Genomic DNA, 15,400 nt, shown 5'->3' with positions numbered 1-15,400 from the left:
CGGACTTACTCATGAAGTTCCATGGCACCACAGTATTTTCAATTCCTGTATTTTACCATAACCTAATTCTGCCATTCAAGGCTTTAAGATAATAAGGACAGTATTTGAAGCTGGTACCTGGAAACATCCATACTGTATGTTAAAGACAGGAACGGACATGTGCACTCAAGCAGTATCAATATTAATGTGCAATTCCAGTACAGCTTATCCCTTCTTGATGCAGTTAGCAAAAAGACAGAACTAAAGAATTATAGCCGTAACATGCCTTCGGAATTATGCTGGCCACAATCCTTTGCAAAAACAGCATCACTCCCACTGATCATCAGGTCATCAGGGAGCTGGTGGGAAGAGACTGGGAGGTTTTCACTGCACCCAGAATCTCTCCATTCATTCTACAAAACAATGACAACATGTTGCAGAGCTCGGCATTGTTCTTTTAGCACTCTAAAGAGGACATCTCCGTATATTTTAATAAATACTGGTTTTCAAGCAGGTTCCACAAATCTGTTTTTCAAAACGTCATGGACATCCAAAGGTTTGGCTTGGCCCACTGTTCAATATGGCCTTGGGGTTTTTTCCGTTGAGTGAGAGGAGGTTTGTGAAGCTGTTTTTCTTCAGCAGAGCTAAACAGACAGGCTTGGGGAGGATGAGAGATACTGTTGAGAACTGTGACCTTGGAGCTAAACTGTAGCTAAGCTGGAGCTGCCTGGCAGTTAGACCTTTTGTTGAAAAACCCACCATTTTGTTCAGACTGTAGAGAACATCACAGCCAAAATTGTAAGGCTGGCTGTAGCATATGTTCTCTAAGTCACAGAAACCAGAAAAATCATTCAGTCTTTTTTGGGATTTATAATAGAATATCAAGAGAATGAAAAGCATGGAACATATGATGAAGCTTTATTTCACATTAATTTTGTTTTTACGTTGCAAGCATGAAACCTAAAAACTGTGTGATGAAAATGAAGGTCTACTCAACATGTGCACTTGCTATTAGCAATTGCAATTAGCCATCATTAGCCATCCTTTGCAGCCTACGCATGCTGACGCAGCTACCCACCTGAGCTACAGCTACCGACCTGAGCTAGCCATCCTAGCCGTGAAACTGCATTCCTTAGTGTTAAAGATTAACTAGACCTGTCTTCCTGAAGCTATGAGTCACACACAATACAAAATCATTTAAGTCTATCTTATCTTAACAACCTATTGTTAGAGAAAACCCACCTTCACACGGGAGCCCAGAATACAGTGATAAACCATTAGAACACAATACAGCTCCGACTAAACTCTCAGTTAAACTCTCAGAACTGATGTCTGCATTCTACAGAGAAACGAGATGGGTGAAGATAAAAGCAAAGGTAAAAGATTAATAGTATCAACGACATATAAAACTGATTATTTAAATTATCCTTGACTTTATAATAGGAGCCGCTAAGTGACAGTACAGTGTGGAGGATTGCATGTAAAAAAGAAAACTTTTTCACAGTGGTAGTTCTACACATTACAGTTAACAAACCTTCCCATCAGAATAAGTTTGAAGATCCCTGAACCCTCACTTCAGGAATGCACTGAACAAGTCTGAATATTTCCACTGACTGAAAAAAGGTTTCTATGCCAACGCCCAGCTAATTAAAGCTGAACTTTTCACTCTGGACTTTGTAACCGATCATGTCTTATAATACTACAACTCAGTCTAGGCCATTATCAAATGTATTTTTCTTTTTTATAAGTAAAACCAAGTGTTCATAAAATCTGTTTTAGATTGTGTTATGATAAACATCTTAACACATCATGAATTTAGGCATTCAAAAATGGGCATGCACGTCAGTCTTAATGCATATTTAATAATTAGTCGGTGACTAATATATTGATTACTTACTCTTTAGATCACTGAGTGCAATTATGTGTGTTTTTTAATTAAATGCTGCACTAAAAAAAGTGTTCAGTATACACCCCAGGACTTTTTAAAATCCCTGATGGCAGGCCAGCCTGTTGATGTAAAATAATCGTTGATCTGATGCCAGCGGAGCACAATAAGTCTGGGTTGCCAAGATACTAACATTTTTCAGAATTAGGCTCAAGGTCTTAATGAGAAAAAGAGTACCAGTCCAAACTCACTGTATACAGATGAAGAAATCTTTGTCTACCAATGTATTCATGAATCAAGCACCAATTGTTACAAGGTTTAATTTTAAATGCGATTTGTTATTGGTGTGGGATAATAGCATGAGCCTTAATTTTACCCGCCTACCCCCACACTAAAAAAGCTAGACAAAGGCAAGAGCAAAAGCATGCTGCACACCTGTTTTCAGGAACCGAAGATCTACTGAAGGAAGACTTCGCTGGACAGTCCAGAGACTTTGCGCTGTTCATGCAAATGGACGACAGTTCAATGCATCAAGTACAATCACCAACCGAACCATGTAGTCTCTTACCAGTGATCCCATGAACAACAGAGAAAGCATCAGGAACACAGAGAAGCAGGAGCAGAGGGAGACGGAATTCACTCAGAATGTGCAGCACCTGAGCAAGAAGCTCACTTGCTACAGTCGACACTGTTAACTTTCAGTAAGCAAAATATTCCAACAAGACACCTGTTGTACCTGTTCAAGGCAGAAACAAGCAAATAAACGAACACATTTACCTTCTGCTTTTCTGCTACGAAACTGTCAACACTGCCCCTCAGAGAGGGCCATCTGCAGTTAATAAGAGCATGACTGACACCCAAGTTATTTCTGCTATCGGCTCCAGAAAGCAAAACAGCTCTAAGAATCAAGGGATATTAAAACTGTTCATTTAATGTTGTCAATGCACATTAATTTTATTTTTAAAATATAGATTTGGTCAATAAATACTTGCTTCTTTTTAAATGCACTATTCATTCGCTACATATAAAAAGCAAAAGGAAGTGAAATGCAATTTTTAAAACAAAAAGCATCCTTGTAAAACAAAGCCTTACAGCACTTTTATTTATTATCATAATGTCTGTTTAAGTGAGTAAGAATAGCAACACATCTCAGAAAGTCATATACTATTTGCAGTATAACAGTGTATCTACCCACAGAAAAATAATAACAACCTAAAAAAGTAAAACTGTAAAAATAGGGAGGCAAATAATAACAAGCATCCCATGATTGTGAAGACAGACACCATCCGATAAACTTCAGCAGAGACAAATTACTATAAAATACCCGTTTTCCATACACTGATAAATGAAGTCAGACAGCAACAGACTTACACATGTGTTGATCAGATTAGCAATCCTGACTAGGTATGTTCCTGAAAGCGTGATTCATCAAGACAAAAACTGCAAGGAAACAGTCATTTAGGTATTTTAGTGAATGTTCATGGACTATGAACGGGAAACCCAGAGCACCAACAACCTTTAAAAGGCAACAATATAGTCAAAAGCGAAATGGGAAAACTGAGGGAAAACACCCACTACCAGAGCCTGGCAAATCCGCAAACGTGGTTCTTTCAAGCAGAAAACACCTCAGCGATATCCATGGCAATCTTCCGCATCGACTGTGGCATTGGGGCTGCTGTGTTTAAGGCAACAGGAGATACGTTCTCTTGTAACCACTATTCTCTGACTGGTACACGGCTGTCCGCCTGGGTCTTTTTATTGTCAGAAGAAATCTATTCCTCTCCCTCTCCCTTACTCAGGCACTTTTCTCCTGTACAGGTACATACGAGACCAAAGCACTGGCATAATGAAGCCAAATACTTTCACTTTCTGGATTTGAAATTTTTAAATTTTCCCAAATGGTGCAGAGAATACAGTATGATCCAATCGGAATAAATCCACTGACTCACTTCCACTTGTACATTTTTTTTTGATGTTTCATCCAGCCTGTAATCGGTAATCTATCTCAAAAAGAATCACTTCATAGTGCTGCCAAAAAAATTAGCAACGCACAATAAATCGGTTTGCTGCCGTTTATTAGCCCTACTCATGACATGTCGCATAACGTTTCTTCTACCAATGTTTTTCAAAAAATAAAACCCTCATTAATGAGTTCAGTATTAAACAAACACAGTAACCTAATAAAATCCATACGGGAGAGGTTACTTCTTTTTCTTTTTCTTCCCTCGGACACTGGGCTTGCCGTCATTCCCAGTGTCACTCCCCGAGTCCGCCCTGCGGGGGGGCTGCCCGCTCGACCACTCCCTCTGCAGCTGCTCCAGGAGGTCGGGGGTGAGAAGGCCCTCCTGAATGAGGCGAGAGCTCAGTGAATCCTTCAGCCCCATCTGCCCGTCCTCATCCCGGAAACCTAGGATCTTGGAGCCCCGCACCCTCCTCTGGCTGGGCTTCTGCGCTCTGGCTCCCCAGAGCTCCTGGGAACTCGCCTTCCTGTCCACGGAGAATGGGCTGAGGAGGGGAGCGGCTTCGTCCGGGCCAGACAGAGCACTGGAGGAGGAGAAGGGGAAGGCGTTGGCCTCGGAGGCGCGGATCAGGCGCGTGATGTTCCGCACGCCAATCTGAATGACGCTGTCCAGCTCCTTCTGAATGTCCCGGACAAGGCTGGCATCAGGAAACATGTCCATGAAGCGATAGCTGAGGAAGAGTCACATGAGACACAGGCTCAGACCCTAAGGCCCAATAGAATGGAAGGACCAGTAATGAGAAGGAGGCTGTTTGCAATACAGTAGATCACCGTTTGTTGTAAGAACATTAACCCAGCTTCCAGCATTGTCCATCAGTCATGAGACGATCTGTTACACAGTATAACTGATCGACTATAAAACAGATTTTAAATTACATATGACCGTGCCAGCCAGAATGTCTGCAAATCTATCCATTTTCTATCCACTATATCTAATATAGGACCATGAGGGAGCCACAGTCTATCCTGGCAAAGTACAACCTTGATGGGACTCCAGTTCACACAAGGCAGGCAGACAGACAGAAACACAGATGCCCACACACTCACTCCAGGGCCAATTTTCCCAGAATCCAATTAACCTGCCAGGATATTTTTGTGCTATGGGAAGAAACCAGAGCACCCAGAAGAAGCCCCTGCAAACACCATGTACTCATCATCACGAAACTGTCATAAATGTGGATTCACTTTTTTTCAGACTTTTCATCACTGAGATGGCTTGTACTGAACGAGACTGAATACTGTCAAAATACCATCCCATAAAAAGAAACAAACATTCCAATACGCTCCTGCCACAGAAAACGTAAATTAAGGAAAATTATGAATGCTAGGTTTGGTATGCACAGAATCTACCTGAACGTAACAGGTTTCAAAACCACTTTACAGCACAAAAGTCACAACCTCAAACCCAAGCTACCTTAGCCAGAGGTACAGGTCCAGCACATCGTGAACAGCCTCCAGGTGTACCAGGTCCTTGATGTTCCTGGGGGGAGCAAGAGGCCAGCTGATGTGTCCGCACACCCAGCTGAAGGTCAGAGGCTCATCTCTGCTGAACTGCCTGGCAAACTGGAAGCACAGGGCAATACACTGGACTGAAACAAGGAGGAACATGGGGACAAGCTAAAAGGAAATAGCTTCTTACTTGGCTTAATTGGATTTCACAGGAACAAACAGTGCAACTTTCCTCTCAGTAACTCTGAAAACATACTGTACCTCTGCAGGACATTCCCCACAGGGGTCTGAGCTTCTCGCGTGCCATAAAACACCACCAATATGCTCCACAGCAGAGCAATTGCTCAAAAAAAAAACAGGAATATAATATAATGACAAATATTTAATGCTGTCAAGCAGTAAGCCAGAGTGCACTGAAGCACAGTTCAAAGCCCAAACACCTAAAGGGCTAAAAGACACTCATCCCCAATCTGCGACCAGCAAGGCTGCAGCCGCTGTGCTGTCAGTCCAGAGAAGCCGAAACCGTTTACAGAAGGTAAGGGGCTCGTCGCCACACACATCTTTGAGACTGCAACTCCCCTTTTGGCTTCCGAGGGTTGAGAGGAACGTACTTTTAGAAAGGAGGTGCAGACAAAAGGCTGCTTCTTGTTGATGGGCGCAGTGCAGAAGACATAGCGAGAGCGCAGGTTCAGAGGAATGTGCTGGATCATGTCGGCCAGGAACTTAAAGTCATCGATGTTGCAAACAAAGTACATCCCATCCACTTGAGAGAGGCTGACAAAAATGTCCTGCGAAAAACAAAAAAATCTGCGTCAGCACCCAGGAAAGCTTAGAATTACACATCTTTATTTATTATCTTTTTATTGAGACTGTACTTGACATGCTGGGAATGATTTATACCAAAGGCTATATAAATCGCCCGCCTGCTATTTATTTTACAGAAATCACATTCTGCACTTACGATCAGATTTGACAAGGTAGCTTCAGGAAGGTGGTAAGCAAACATTTCAATCTGCTCTGCTGTGGGATGGAGTCCCGCTGTCTGGGAAAAGACAGGAACAGGAGTAATTGCAAACCATTTTAAAAAGGCTGTTAAAGCAAAAACAAACAATACAAAACAAAATCTAACTCCGTAAAAGGGCAGCCAAAGGGCGCATTTTAATGAAAGTGGTAAGATTTACATTAATGAACACAAAGAAAGTTATTTGCAGTCTTTGTCCTTAGATGTAAAAAAAATTGTTTTTGAACAGGGCAGAGATGTTGTCCAAGTGCCAAATTTCATGTTGTGTATGTCACCAGGTTACAAAAAATGTCATATGCAATCTTTCCACATCTTGATGAAGGAATGCTCCAAAAGCTTACATTTTTTAAAATGCTATCACAATATAAACCTTTATTTTCTATTTTAATTTCATAATGGACATAAGCATCAAAGAGTGCACAGCCAAGGACAATGCTGAACCCACAGCTCCAGCTGCCAAATTAAGCAAATTTGTTTTTCATATCACGTGCACAACTACGGATTAATTGAAGGTTGTACCCTTGGAGCTATCTGCTGCGCCCACTCACCTCGATGGGGTCCACACTGCGTCCCAGTATCTCCTTCAGCACGGGCAGGTCATCACGGTGCATGGTGGTCACCTCGCCCTCTTTGAAGACGGAGCTGAAGCGGCCCGCGCGGCCCGCGATCTGCAGCGCCTGGGAGGTGCTGATGGTGTCCATCTCCTTCTCTCCCTTCTCGTTGACCGAGGGCTTCATCAGCGAACTGAAGATGATGCGCTTTATGCTCCTGGCCGAGACGAGCAACACCGATCAGCGCTGAGACACCCAGTATGTCTTACATTTTAGCTGCAAATTTGTTGACAGCAGACACACGTTTTTTACAATCCAATTCAACCCACTGTCATGCCATCCTGTGTCTCATCAAGCCCCCCCCATTTCTTCTGGGACTGTAAGGCACAAATGCAAACAGCAGGCATTTTGTGCCACAGTCATCACTGAGCAGACCCCAAATTACCGGAAGGCATCAATGTTCACTGGAGGGAGATAAGCCAAGATTGGCCCACCCAACCCTGGAAGTTCTCAGCAAAACGTGTGGTACTGTACATCCTTTAGCGACCTATAAGCTACAGCGTTCATCCCAGACTCCATACTAGATCTTTCAACAGGATGTCAAGAAGCAAATTCCTATAGGTTTTATTATCAACCTAAATGTTGTCCAACACTCACAGGTTTAGTCCCATTCCTATCGCGTCTGTAGCAACAAGAATTTTGCAGGGGTCATCAGGATCATTGAATTTCTTTGCTTGAGCCAATTTGGTGCCTGTTCCAAAAAAGCAATCAGAGAGTTAAAGCTACTCAATTCTTAATACAGTTACACGAAAGTTCATCTTTCCGCTGTTGTTTAAATTACATCTGATGAGCAGAGTTTCCAAGCCCCTCGATCTGTTCATGTTTTCTCAGGAGCTCGTCAATAAGGCTGTGCTTGCTCGAGTGTTTCAAAGCTCAAAATCTCTCCCAAGCTGTACGGATGGGAGTTTACACATCCAGCTATTCAGGGGTACACAATAAACCACAGCACTTCTCATTTAACTATATAACACACCAAAGTGCTGAGATACTAGGAGAAAAAATATGTCTGTTGGAATTTAACCTTAAGACTGAGAGAGAGCTGCCCTGGATCTAAAGGATTAGTTCACAGCACTGTGCTTGAGCACTCACACTGCTTTCAGCAGTACAGAAGCCAAGCTGACTCTGTCAGAGACACTCACCGGGAGGAAGACTGCCATAGATTACTGCACACTCCAGGCCCCGAGCCTCAATCTGCCTGCTGATGGAGTAGATATCGTTCTTACTGAAGCACACGATGCAGTCCCCAGGCCGCAGGTTTTCCAGGGACTCCAAGGCGTGATCCAGCACTGTAATAGGAGTCAGCCTCTTGTAGTTTCGCACCTTCAGAATAAACGAAATATACTGTAAACCAATACCCTTCTCCGAATGGGCGCTCATGTGGATTTTTTAACGATCTGTTACAGATGTTTTTGTAAGGCAGCCTTGCATTTGCCTCTACAATTTTGTTCTGTTCTTCTCTGAAATAAACTTTATACTTATTCTTAAAGTGTTTTTATTCACAAATAAGGAAACGTTTTTAACAACATATCGCTGTACTTGAATAACTCAAGGAGTGTATTCTTCAAGGTACTGCCCGTCTCCACAGTTGTGACTGTTAATCAAAACGCTTGAAAGCAAGATCTTCACTAGAGCGGTGAACCTGAACCACGGATCAGCTTTTAACTCACCTCTACTTCCTCTCCTGTAGTGTACATCAGCTCTGTGACAAAGTTAACAGCTGCAGCCTCACCACATACATGGATTTCTTCAGCACACAAGCCTGTTGACACACACAGAGAAAGACAGTTTGCAGAGAGATTTTTTACGAGGTTCACTTAAACCTGTGTAAAGCCTGTTAAATATTAACTTCACAGCAGCAAAAAAACAAATGTCAAATCTTTAAGATGACCCACGGCTTAAGATAAAAGGTGTAGCGGCAAGGCTTATATACATTTTTTTCTAGAGCTTGAACCTGGTGACATCCATTTCGGCAAGATCTGAGGAGCTACAGAACTATAAAGCTTCTAATTCAAATCTTTAGAATGAGCTTTAATGTTCTTTTTCATGCTTTTCTCAGGTTTTATTAAAAACATTTTTTTACTGAAAAAAAGATAAAAAGCCTTTTTTTGGCCTATACAAAGTTTAGTGAATGACAATCAGCGTGAAGATCTATTGTTTGCTGTGTGAAATGCTGCAGACGCCTTTTATCTCAAGCAGTCTGAGACAAGAACTGTCATACGTCTTCACAACACAACGCAACGTCATGCGGACAACTGTATGAGCCTCCTGTGTGGAGACGGTGGCTGACCTAGCAGAGCTCTAGTCCAGGCCCATCCTCTCGATGGATCCCTGATCATCTGGATTTCATCAATGACTGCAACCTCATCTGTGAGAAAACAAAATAGATTTATATGACTGTTAATCAATACACCCCATTATATAGTTCTGTCTGAAGCCAAGCAGAACAGTACATTATAACACTGCAGCTCTACTGTGAATTGAACTTAATTGAAACTTTGATAGCGTTACAACATGAGATTTACTTTCAAGAATGTACTGATACTGTATGCATCAATCTTAGATAAAATTGTTACTCAAAGCCATCTAACGTTTAAAAAAATGACCTAAACTACTAAAAAATTGAGATTTTCAAGTCATGTACAGGAGTTTTAGCCCTGCAGTAGTCTCGATGATATTTAAATCATTCATCCATCTATCTTCTCACCGCTTCATTCAATACAGGGTTTTGGGGAACCGCAGCCTATCCCAGTAAGCAATGGGCGCTAAGGAAATAATTCAATCAGGTGCTCATTATCGAGAGATACTGTATGTCAGTCTTTTCCCCTCTTATTCAGTCCTGGGGAAACCGACAGTCTGGTCACAGTCAAAGGGCTGTAACTATCATGACCTGGAATACCGGGAAACGTACAGGACTGCAAGGACACTAACGAATGCCGACGGTGGCTGCTACTCGTAATAAGACAGTCTGGAAGAAAAGGAGAACAGAACTGACACGGCATGTTGACGCTGCACATTTCAATGGTGCAGGCGACATGACCCGACTGCCTGCCCTCTGGGTCCATGAAGGTCCTCTCTTCTCCCGTTACCAAGTCACACGGCACACCCTGAAGCACAGAACACAGGCGTAAAGAGCGGCACAGCCTGCTCCCGGTGGGAACCATCTTCCGCTGCGAGCAACAAAGGGGCTCTTTCACAGGAAGCGACGTTGGCGAGTCCCACTGACCGCACTGTTGCTCTTCTCGAAGATCTCGTGAGCCAGCAGCTTCAGTGGCCCACAGTAGACGCCAGACTTGGCTTCCAGGTATCGCTGGATGGCATGATGGGTCTTCCCGCTGTTGGTAGGACCCGCGTGAAAGATAATCTTCCTCTGGATGGCTCTGGCTTCTGGGTACCTACAGTGAGTGAGTCCCAGGCCACATCAGAGAGCACAGCTTTCAATTTATCCTGGCTAATCCCCGCTTAAGCCAAAAATCGGCACAGTTTTCTATCAATATAACTTATCTCAAGGCCAGTGTCTGGGATGGTAATTTAGTTTCAGAGAAATATAAGAGATAATTAGTTTTGATGCTCATTACAATTGCTACAAATGAACAATGCAATCTTTGGAAAAGCTAGCTTTTGCTGCTCTGGCAACTTGAACGCCCGTGATAAAGGTAACATTGTAATGGTAACTAACAATGTGAGATTCAGCACCAAGTGCATCCTTGGCATAACTGTCCCATTTCTCGTCTCGTCAGAAAGGCATTACGCCAACAGCATGAGACCGTGCGTTTCCTGCCAGAATTATGTCAGATCAGGGTGAGCCCTGCAGGAAGGGCAGCAAGAGAGGACTTGACCAAAGCAGCGCAGACCAAAGCAGACCAAAGCAGACCAAAGCAGACCAAAGCAGACCAAAGCAGACCAAAGCAGACCGTTTGACTTTAACAGTCTGCCAGGTTAGGAACTGTTGGCTGTGAACTCAGTGCACAGACTTGAGATCTGCTCACTGCTCTTTCTAAGCAGAGCATATTGGTGTCTTTGCATTTTTCTTTATTTTCACCACACCGGACATTTCTAAGGTTAAATTACCTCATCACCTGCGCTCAATCAGCTGTCTCCCTAATGAAGTCATCAGTGCTAAAGGAACAGTCACAGTCACTCGAGAGAATCATGGTGAGTCATGAACGATCATTTAAACTGTGTCCAAAATCCATATACTTTATTTTTCTAAGAAGATATGTGCATAAATAATGTGTTAAGTTTCTCCTGATGCCCAGTATATAGACAGGCTAACCAAAAATGTACATTTTGCGCCTATTACAACGTTCTGAGCTGTTAACCTTTTTAGCAAGTATGCTAAGCAAACAGCCAGCCATGGTGCTTCAGCATGCATTTTTAAGATTTTTAGCAACTTGTTAGTTTGCTTCATTTAAGCCACATGACTACAGCCTTCTGTTGTGCTTCCACAGGAAGTGATAAAACTTGTCAAATATTTTGTGAAATCACAAGTAGATTAATTTCAATTTGAAGTGACAGTGTAATGGCATGGATTTTTACAATTGGCAAAACGCAAATGACTATACCTACCAATTCGCTGGCACTCGTAAGTCACTGATCTTTCGCAGGTCATCCATGCAGTCAAGCATGGGAAAGATTTGCTTGGCGTGTCTCATGAAGTAGGGGTAAAGATCATCCGCGTGTCCTGTTGAAAGATACAGTGCATAAAACTGATATTTCATATGTATACATCTTGTTTTGACTGTATTCTTCATCAAGACAAATGTAGGAGGACAAGTCCACTCACATATTCAAAAGCGGCAGACACAAGCTTTGAACAAGTTCAAGTGACGTCACATTTCACAAATTCCACAAGTCTTCAATGATAATCCATTCTTAAGTCTTAGGGACTTGATTAAAATGGTATTCTAGCCAAGAAATGACGGGTGTTCACTTCTGGTGCTGGTGACTGGGATTTTAACTCAGTGCTACAAACACAAACCTCCACAGACATGCCCCCCTCTTCAAATCGTGACCCATGGCTCGTTTGTTAAGTTTTGAAAAGAAGCCCATAAACTCACCCGCACCACAGCAAATGTCATTCAGAACGATGTGTAAATCGGCGCCTATCGCTCCCGACTCCATCACAAACTTCCTGAAGCTGATGAAGGCTTGATGGAAGAGTCGAGCTGCCAGGCAGAAGGAACAGTTCACTCCACAGGCCTTTCTTCCACAGTTATATGTCCCACCATGATGGATTTTTAGAGATCACTGATCAATACCGAAGACAACTTCTAAAGATCAAGCTATCAGCACATCTGTATAAACACCTTTACCAAGAACAGTAAGATACCATTCCTCTGAGGTATCCTACAGGCTCTATTTCTGTGAGAGAATGAAAGGTGTCCATCTATTTGTACTGAGCAAAGCCAATAAAAAAAGTTTTTTTCAATCCACACCCACAGCTGAAAGCTGTTGTCCTGTGATACAGTAAGACAATTCAGAGGACATATGAGAAAATTTGTGTTGAGGCCATGACAGCTTGTGTAATACTGTATACTGTTTATTCAAATATTCCACCATTACCCATCTTAATGTGCCATATCACCGTGCAACTCACAACTGGCAGCCCACTGAAGCTCAGCAGGTGTGAGCCTGGTCAGTACCTGGATGGGAGACCTCCTGGGAAAAACTAAGGTTGCTGCTGGAAGAGGTGTTAGTGGGGCCAGCAGGGGGCGCTTACCCTGCGGTCCACATGGGTCCTAATGCCCCAGTATAGTAACGGGGACACTATACTGTAAACAGGTGCCGTTCTTTGGATGAGACATAAAACCGAGGTCCTGACTCTCTGTGGTCATTAAAAATCCCAGGGCGTTTCTCGAAAAGAGTAGGGGTGTATCTATGAATTGGCTTCATCACTTTTCTCTCCTCCCAACTGATAGCTGGTGTGTGGTGGAGGGGAGTCCCCATTACCTGTAAAGCGCTTTGAGTGGAGTGTCCAGAAAAGCGTTATATAAGTGTAAGCAATTATTATTAATGTAAGCAAAAATCGTTGTCCTTAATCATACTCAGTAAAACATAAATTTAAACAAAAAGCTTTTAATGCATTTCTTTGGAGTGCATTTTAATTTTACATTTCAATTAAGAAGTTGAGTCAAAAACTTGTGTAATATTAGGCATTTAAACTTTAGATGTTTCAGACACAGAACTGTAGCTACAAACATTTGTAAACAGCATTTGCTAGAGATACTGTGGAAGAGAGTGTTGTCAATTTCACTTACCTCTGCAAAGTTTTTTTTTAAAGTAGACTGTTCATCTGTTTTTACATGTAAAAGCTTAATGCCTCCATGCTATACAACCAGTTTTCTCCTGTACATTTACTAACCACTTTGCTAAATTGAAAAGGCAAACCTTAAGATGGTCCAGACCTGTGATTACAGATCACATCACCAGTATCACCACTTAGCCCAGCCAGTGTGACCAGTAGCGGAAACAGGGTTCAGCAATGCACATTTCAAAGTGGGACAACAGATAGCCTTATTGTTACTACAGGAGAGGCTGTGCTTTCAGCAATTCTCCCATTACACTGAGGAGGAATCCCTACCTTTCTGTATAACAAAGTTGCCATCCAACATGTGCTAACTGCCAGTGAGTTTGTTGTGTGCCCATTTTGTCTCCAAGTCATCCCACGTGTTTAAACAACAAACAGAAATAAGCTGCAAGGAGTATGATTTAGCAAAACAAGCAGCACACCAGCAAAACAGCATACCTGAGACCCAATGCTGCTTTAAGTATATAGGAAAAAAAGGTATTATGCTCACCATCCAAACCATTTTCTGCTGCCAATCTCTGTATCTCCTTCCTTTTGTAGAATTTGTTTAACACTTTTAGTACTTCACCTGTCAAAAAACAAGATTCATTCAGCTGCATAGATCCTACTATTATTGCTAGAGACAAAAACAAAATAAATCCTAAAAAAACTTTTTCTATATGTTTACATGTAGTCATATGAAAATAGCAGTACCAATCCAGAAGAGTATAAACTATAAACGCAAATTATTTCTTAATTGCAATGGAGTTTTCCTGGACAGAGTCACAATAGACATCTGGGTTTAAAAACCAGGTCATTACCTGTAGCAGGTGGTACATTACCACCATAAGAAAACGTTTCATATTGTAACCACCCGTACATATCTACGTCTCAGTCCAGTGCAGAGCTACTGGATACGACTATAGCTGTAATATACTTGGCAGTGGTGGTGGCACCTGTTAAAAAAAAAACTTTACAAAGACAACAAAAAATAAAACGATGCGAAAAGATCTTACTTTTATCAAGTGGCCGGCTGAGCTCGGTTCCTACAGACCCGTCTGCATTGTAATCGCTTTTGATGTTCAAAGGGACAAACAGAGATGTATCAGGGGGTCTGGCCGGGCTGCTAGAAGAGGCGCTTCTGCACTGCAAGAAGCCGAGAGGCCCGGGCTCTCGAACACAGCGAAGCGGTACATGGTACAAACTATAACCGTGATCAAGCGCACCAGCAGCGGTACGGAAAGAGACTGTTCGGAATGAAACCCGTGACAGCAAACACATACTGTGTTTCAGAGACATCCTCAAGATAAAAACGTTCGAAGAACAATAACGTGTTTTAGCTCGTCATTCCATCGTTATAAGTGATCTAAACAAACAGTGATTACTTCTACAAAAACTCCTGTTAAACCCAAGCAAAGGACGATCAACATTGTCACCGACAACGTGGAACAGGACCCCTGCATTTCATAGCTGTTTCAAACTTTGCCTGATCACATTCTGCAACTAACGGGCGGATATGTGCATTGATTTATTAAGTCTAATTAGAACTGTAATAATATTATATTTTTAAAAAGCTATTTATGCCGCCCGCATTACTTGCTTGACATTAATCGTGAAAACTGCATGATAGAAAGTTTCTGTTTCATGTGACTTTCCTTTTTGACAGAGGAAAATGAGGACCCTTAGTAAGGTCAAAGTGCATGTCTGCCCTAACACGAGAGTTATTTGGCTAGGGAGCTAGTGTTGTCAATATCCGTGGTTATGTTCATGCATTTCTTGAAAATTTTGAATGGATTAGTAATTGGTATAAATCCTACCCAGTTTCTGAATTTCAGTACTCCCCTTAATTAAGGTATTAGCTGAAAAGCAGTTTAAATTTCATGTTTGAGTGCTTGATAATGTCTTTCCTACTCGTGGCTATTGATCATTTACTAATAATCAAATAAATCCTTAAATGTATAAAGCGCTTTAAAGTTAATGGATACACCCCTTCACTAGCAATGATGCGACTGCAGGCAAAGTGTGCCAGTACTCATCAGCTATCAGTGGGGAGGAGAACAGAGTAACGAAGCCAATTCATAGATGGAGGGTAATAGAAGGCTATGACTTGGCCAGGACTCCGCGATAACACTCCTACTCTTTTCGAGAA

The 15,400-nt window shown here is 42.2% G+C and overlaps 1 protein-coding gene across 1 annotated transcript; it reads right to left on the bottom strand.

The window, feature by feature from the left end:
• Positions 1 to 3,922: 3,922 nt before the first annotated feature.
• supv3l1 (SUV3-like helicase) lies at positions 3,923 to 14,720 on the bottom strand. The gene is made up of 15 exons (XM_088917849.1): positions 14,268 to 14,720; positions 13,763 to 13,840; positions 12,023 to 12,130; positions 11,532 to 11,646; positions 10,189 to 10,357; positions 9,958 to 10,069; positions 9,253 to 9,330; positions 8,633 to 8,724; positions 8,105 to 8,285; positions 7,563 to 7,656; positions 6,903 to 7,122; positions 6,295 to 6,375; positions 5,945 to 6,121; positions 5,299 to 5,447; positions 3,923 to 4,555 (listed from the first exon to the last, which is right to left on the bottom strand). Exons 1-15 carry the CDS (start codon positions 14,548 to 14,550, stop codon positions 4,066 to 4,068), a joined length of 2,427 nt encoding a protein of 808 aa, XP_088773975.1. The 5' UTR covers positions 14,551 to 14,720; the 3' UTR covers positions 3,923 to 4,065.
• Positions 14,721 to 15,400: the final 680 nt, after the last annotated feature.

This window comes from Atractosteus spatula, chromosome 5, assembly GCF_055471065.1.
Source record: "Atractosteus spatula isolate fAtrSpa1 chromosome 5, fAtrSpa1.hap1, whole genome shotgun sequence".
Taxonomy (NCBI): domain Eukaryota; kingdom Metazoa; phylum Chordata; class Actinopteri; order Semionotiformes; family Lepisosteidae; genus Atractosteus; species Atractosteus spatula.
The sequence above is the reverse complement of the archived record's forward strand: the minus strand, read 5'-3'. Positions and strand labels throughout refer to the sequence as shown.

Coding starts and splice junctions, on each gene's coding strand:
- supv3l1 (XM_088917849.1), bottom strand. CDS start 14,550: ATGTCTCTGAAACACAGTATGTGTTTGCTGTCACGGGTTTCATTCCGA. Junction 9,331..9,957: donor GTGCAGCGTCAACATGCCGT/GTCAGTTCTGTT, acceptor GTTTTCTCACAG/ATGAGGTTGCAGTCATTGAT. Junction 8,286..8,632: donor CTACAGGAGAGGAAGTAGAG/GTGAGTTAAAAG, acceptor TTTATTCTGAAG/GTGCGAAACTACAAGAGGCT.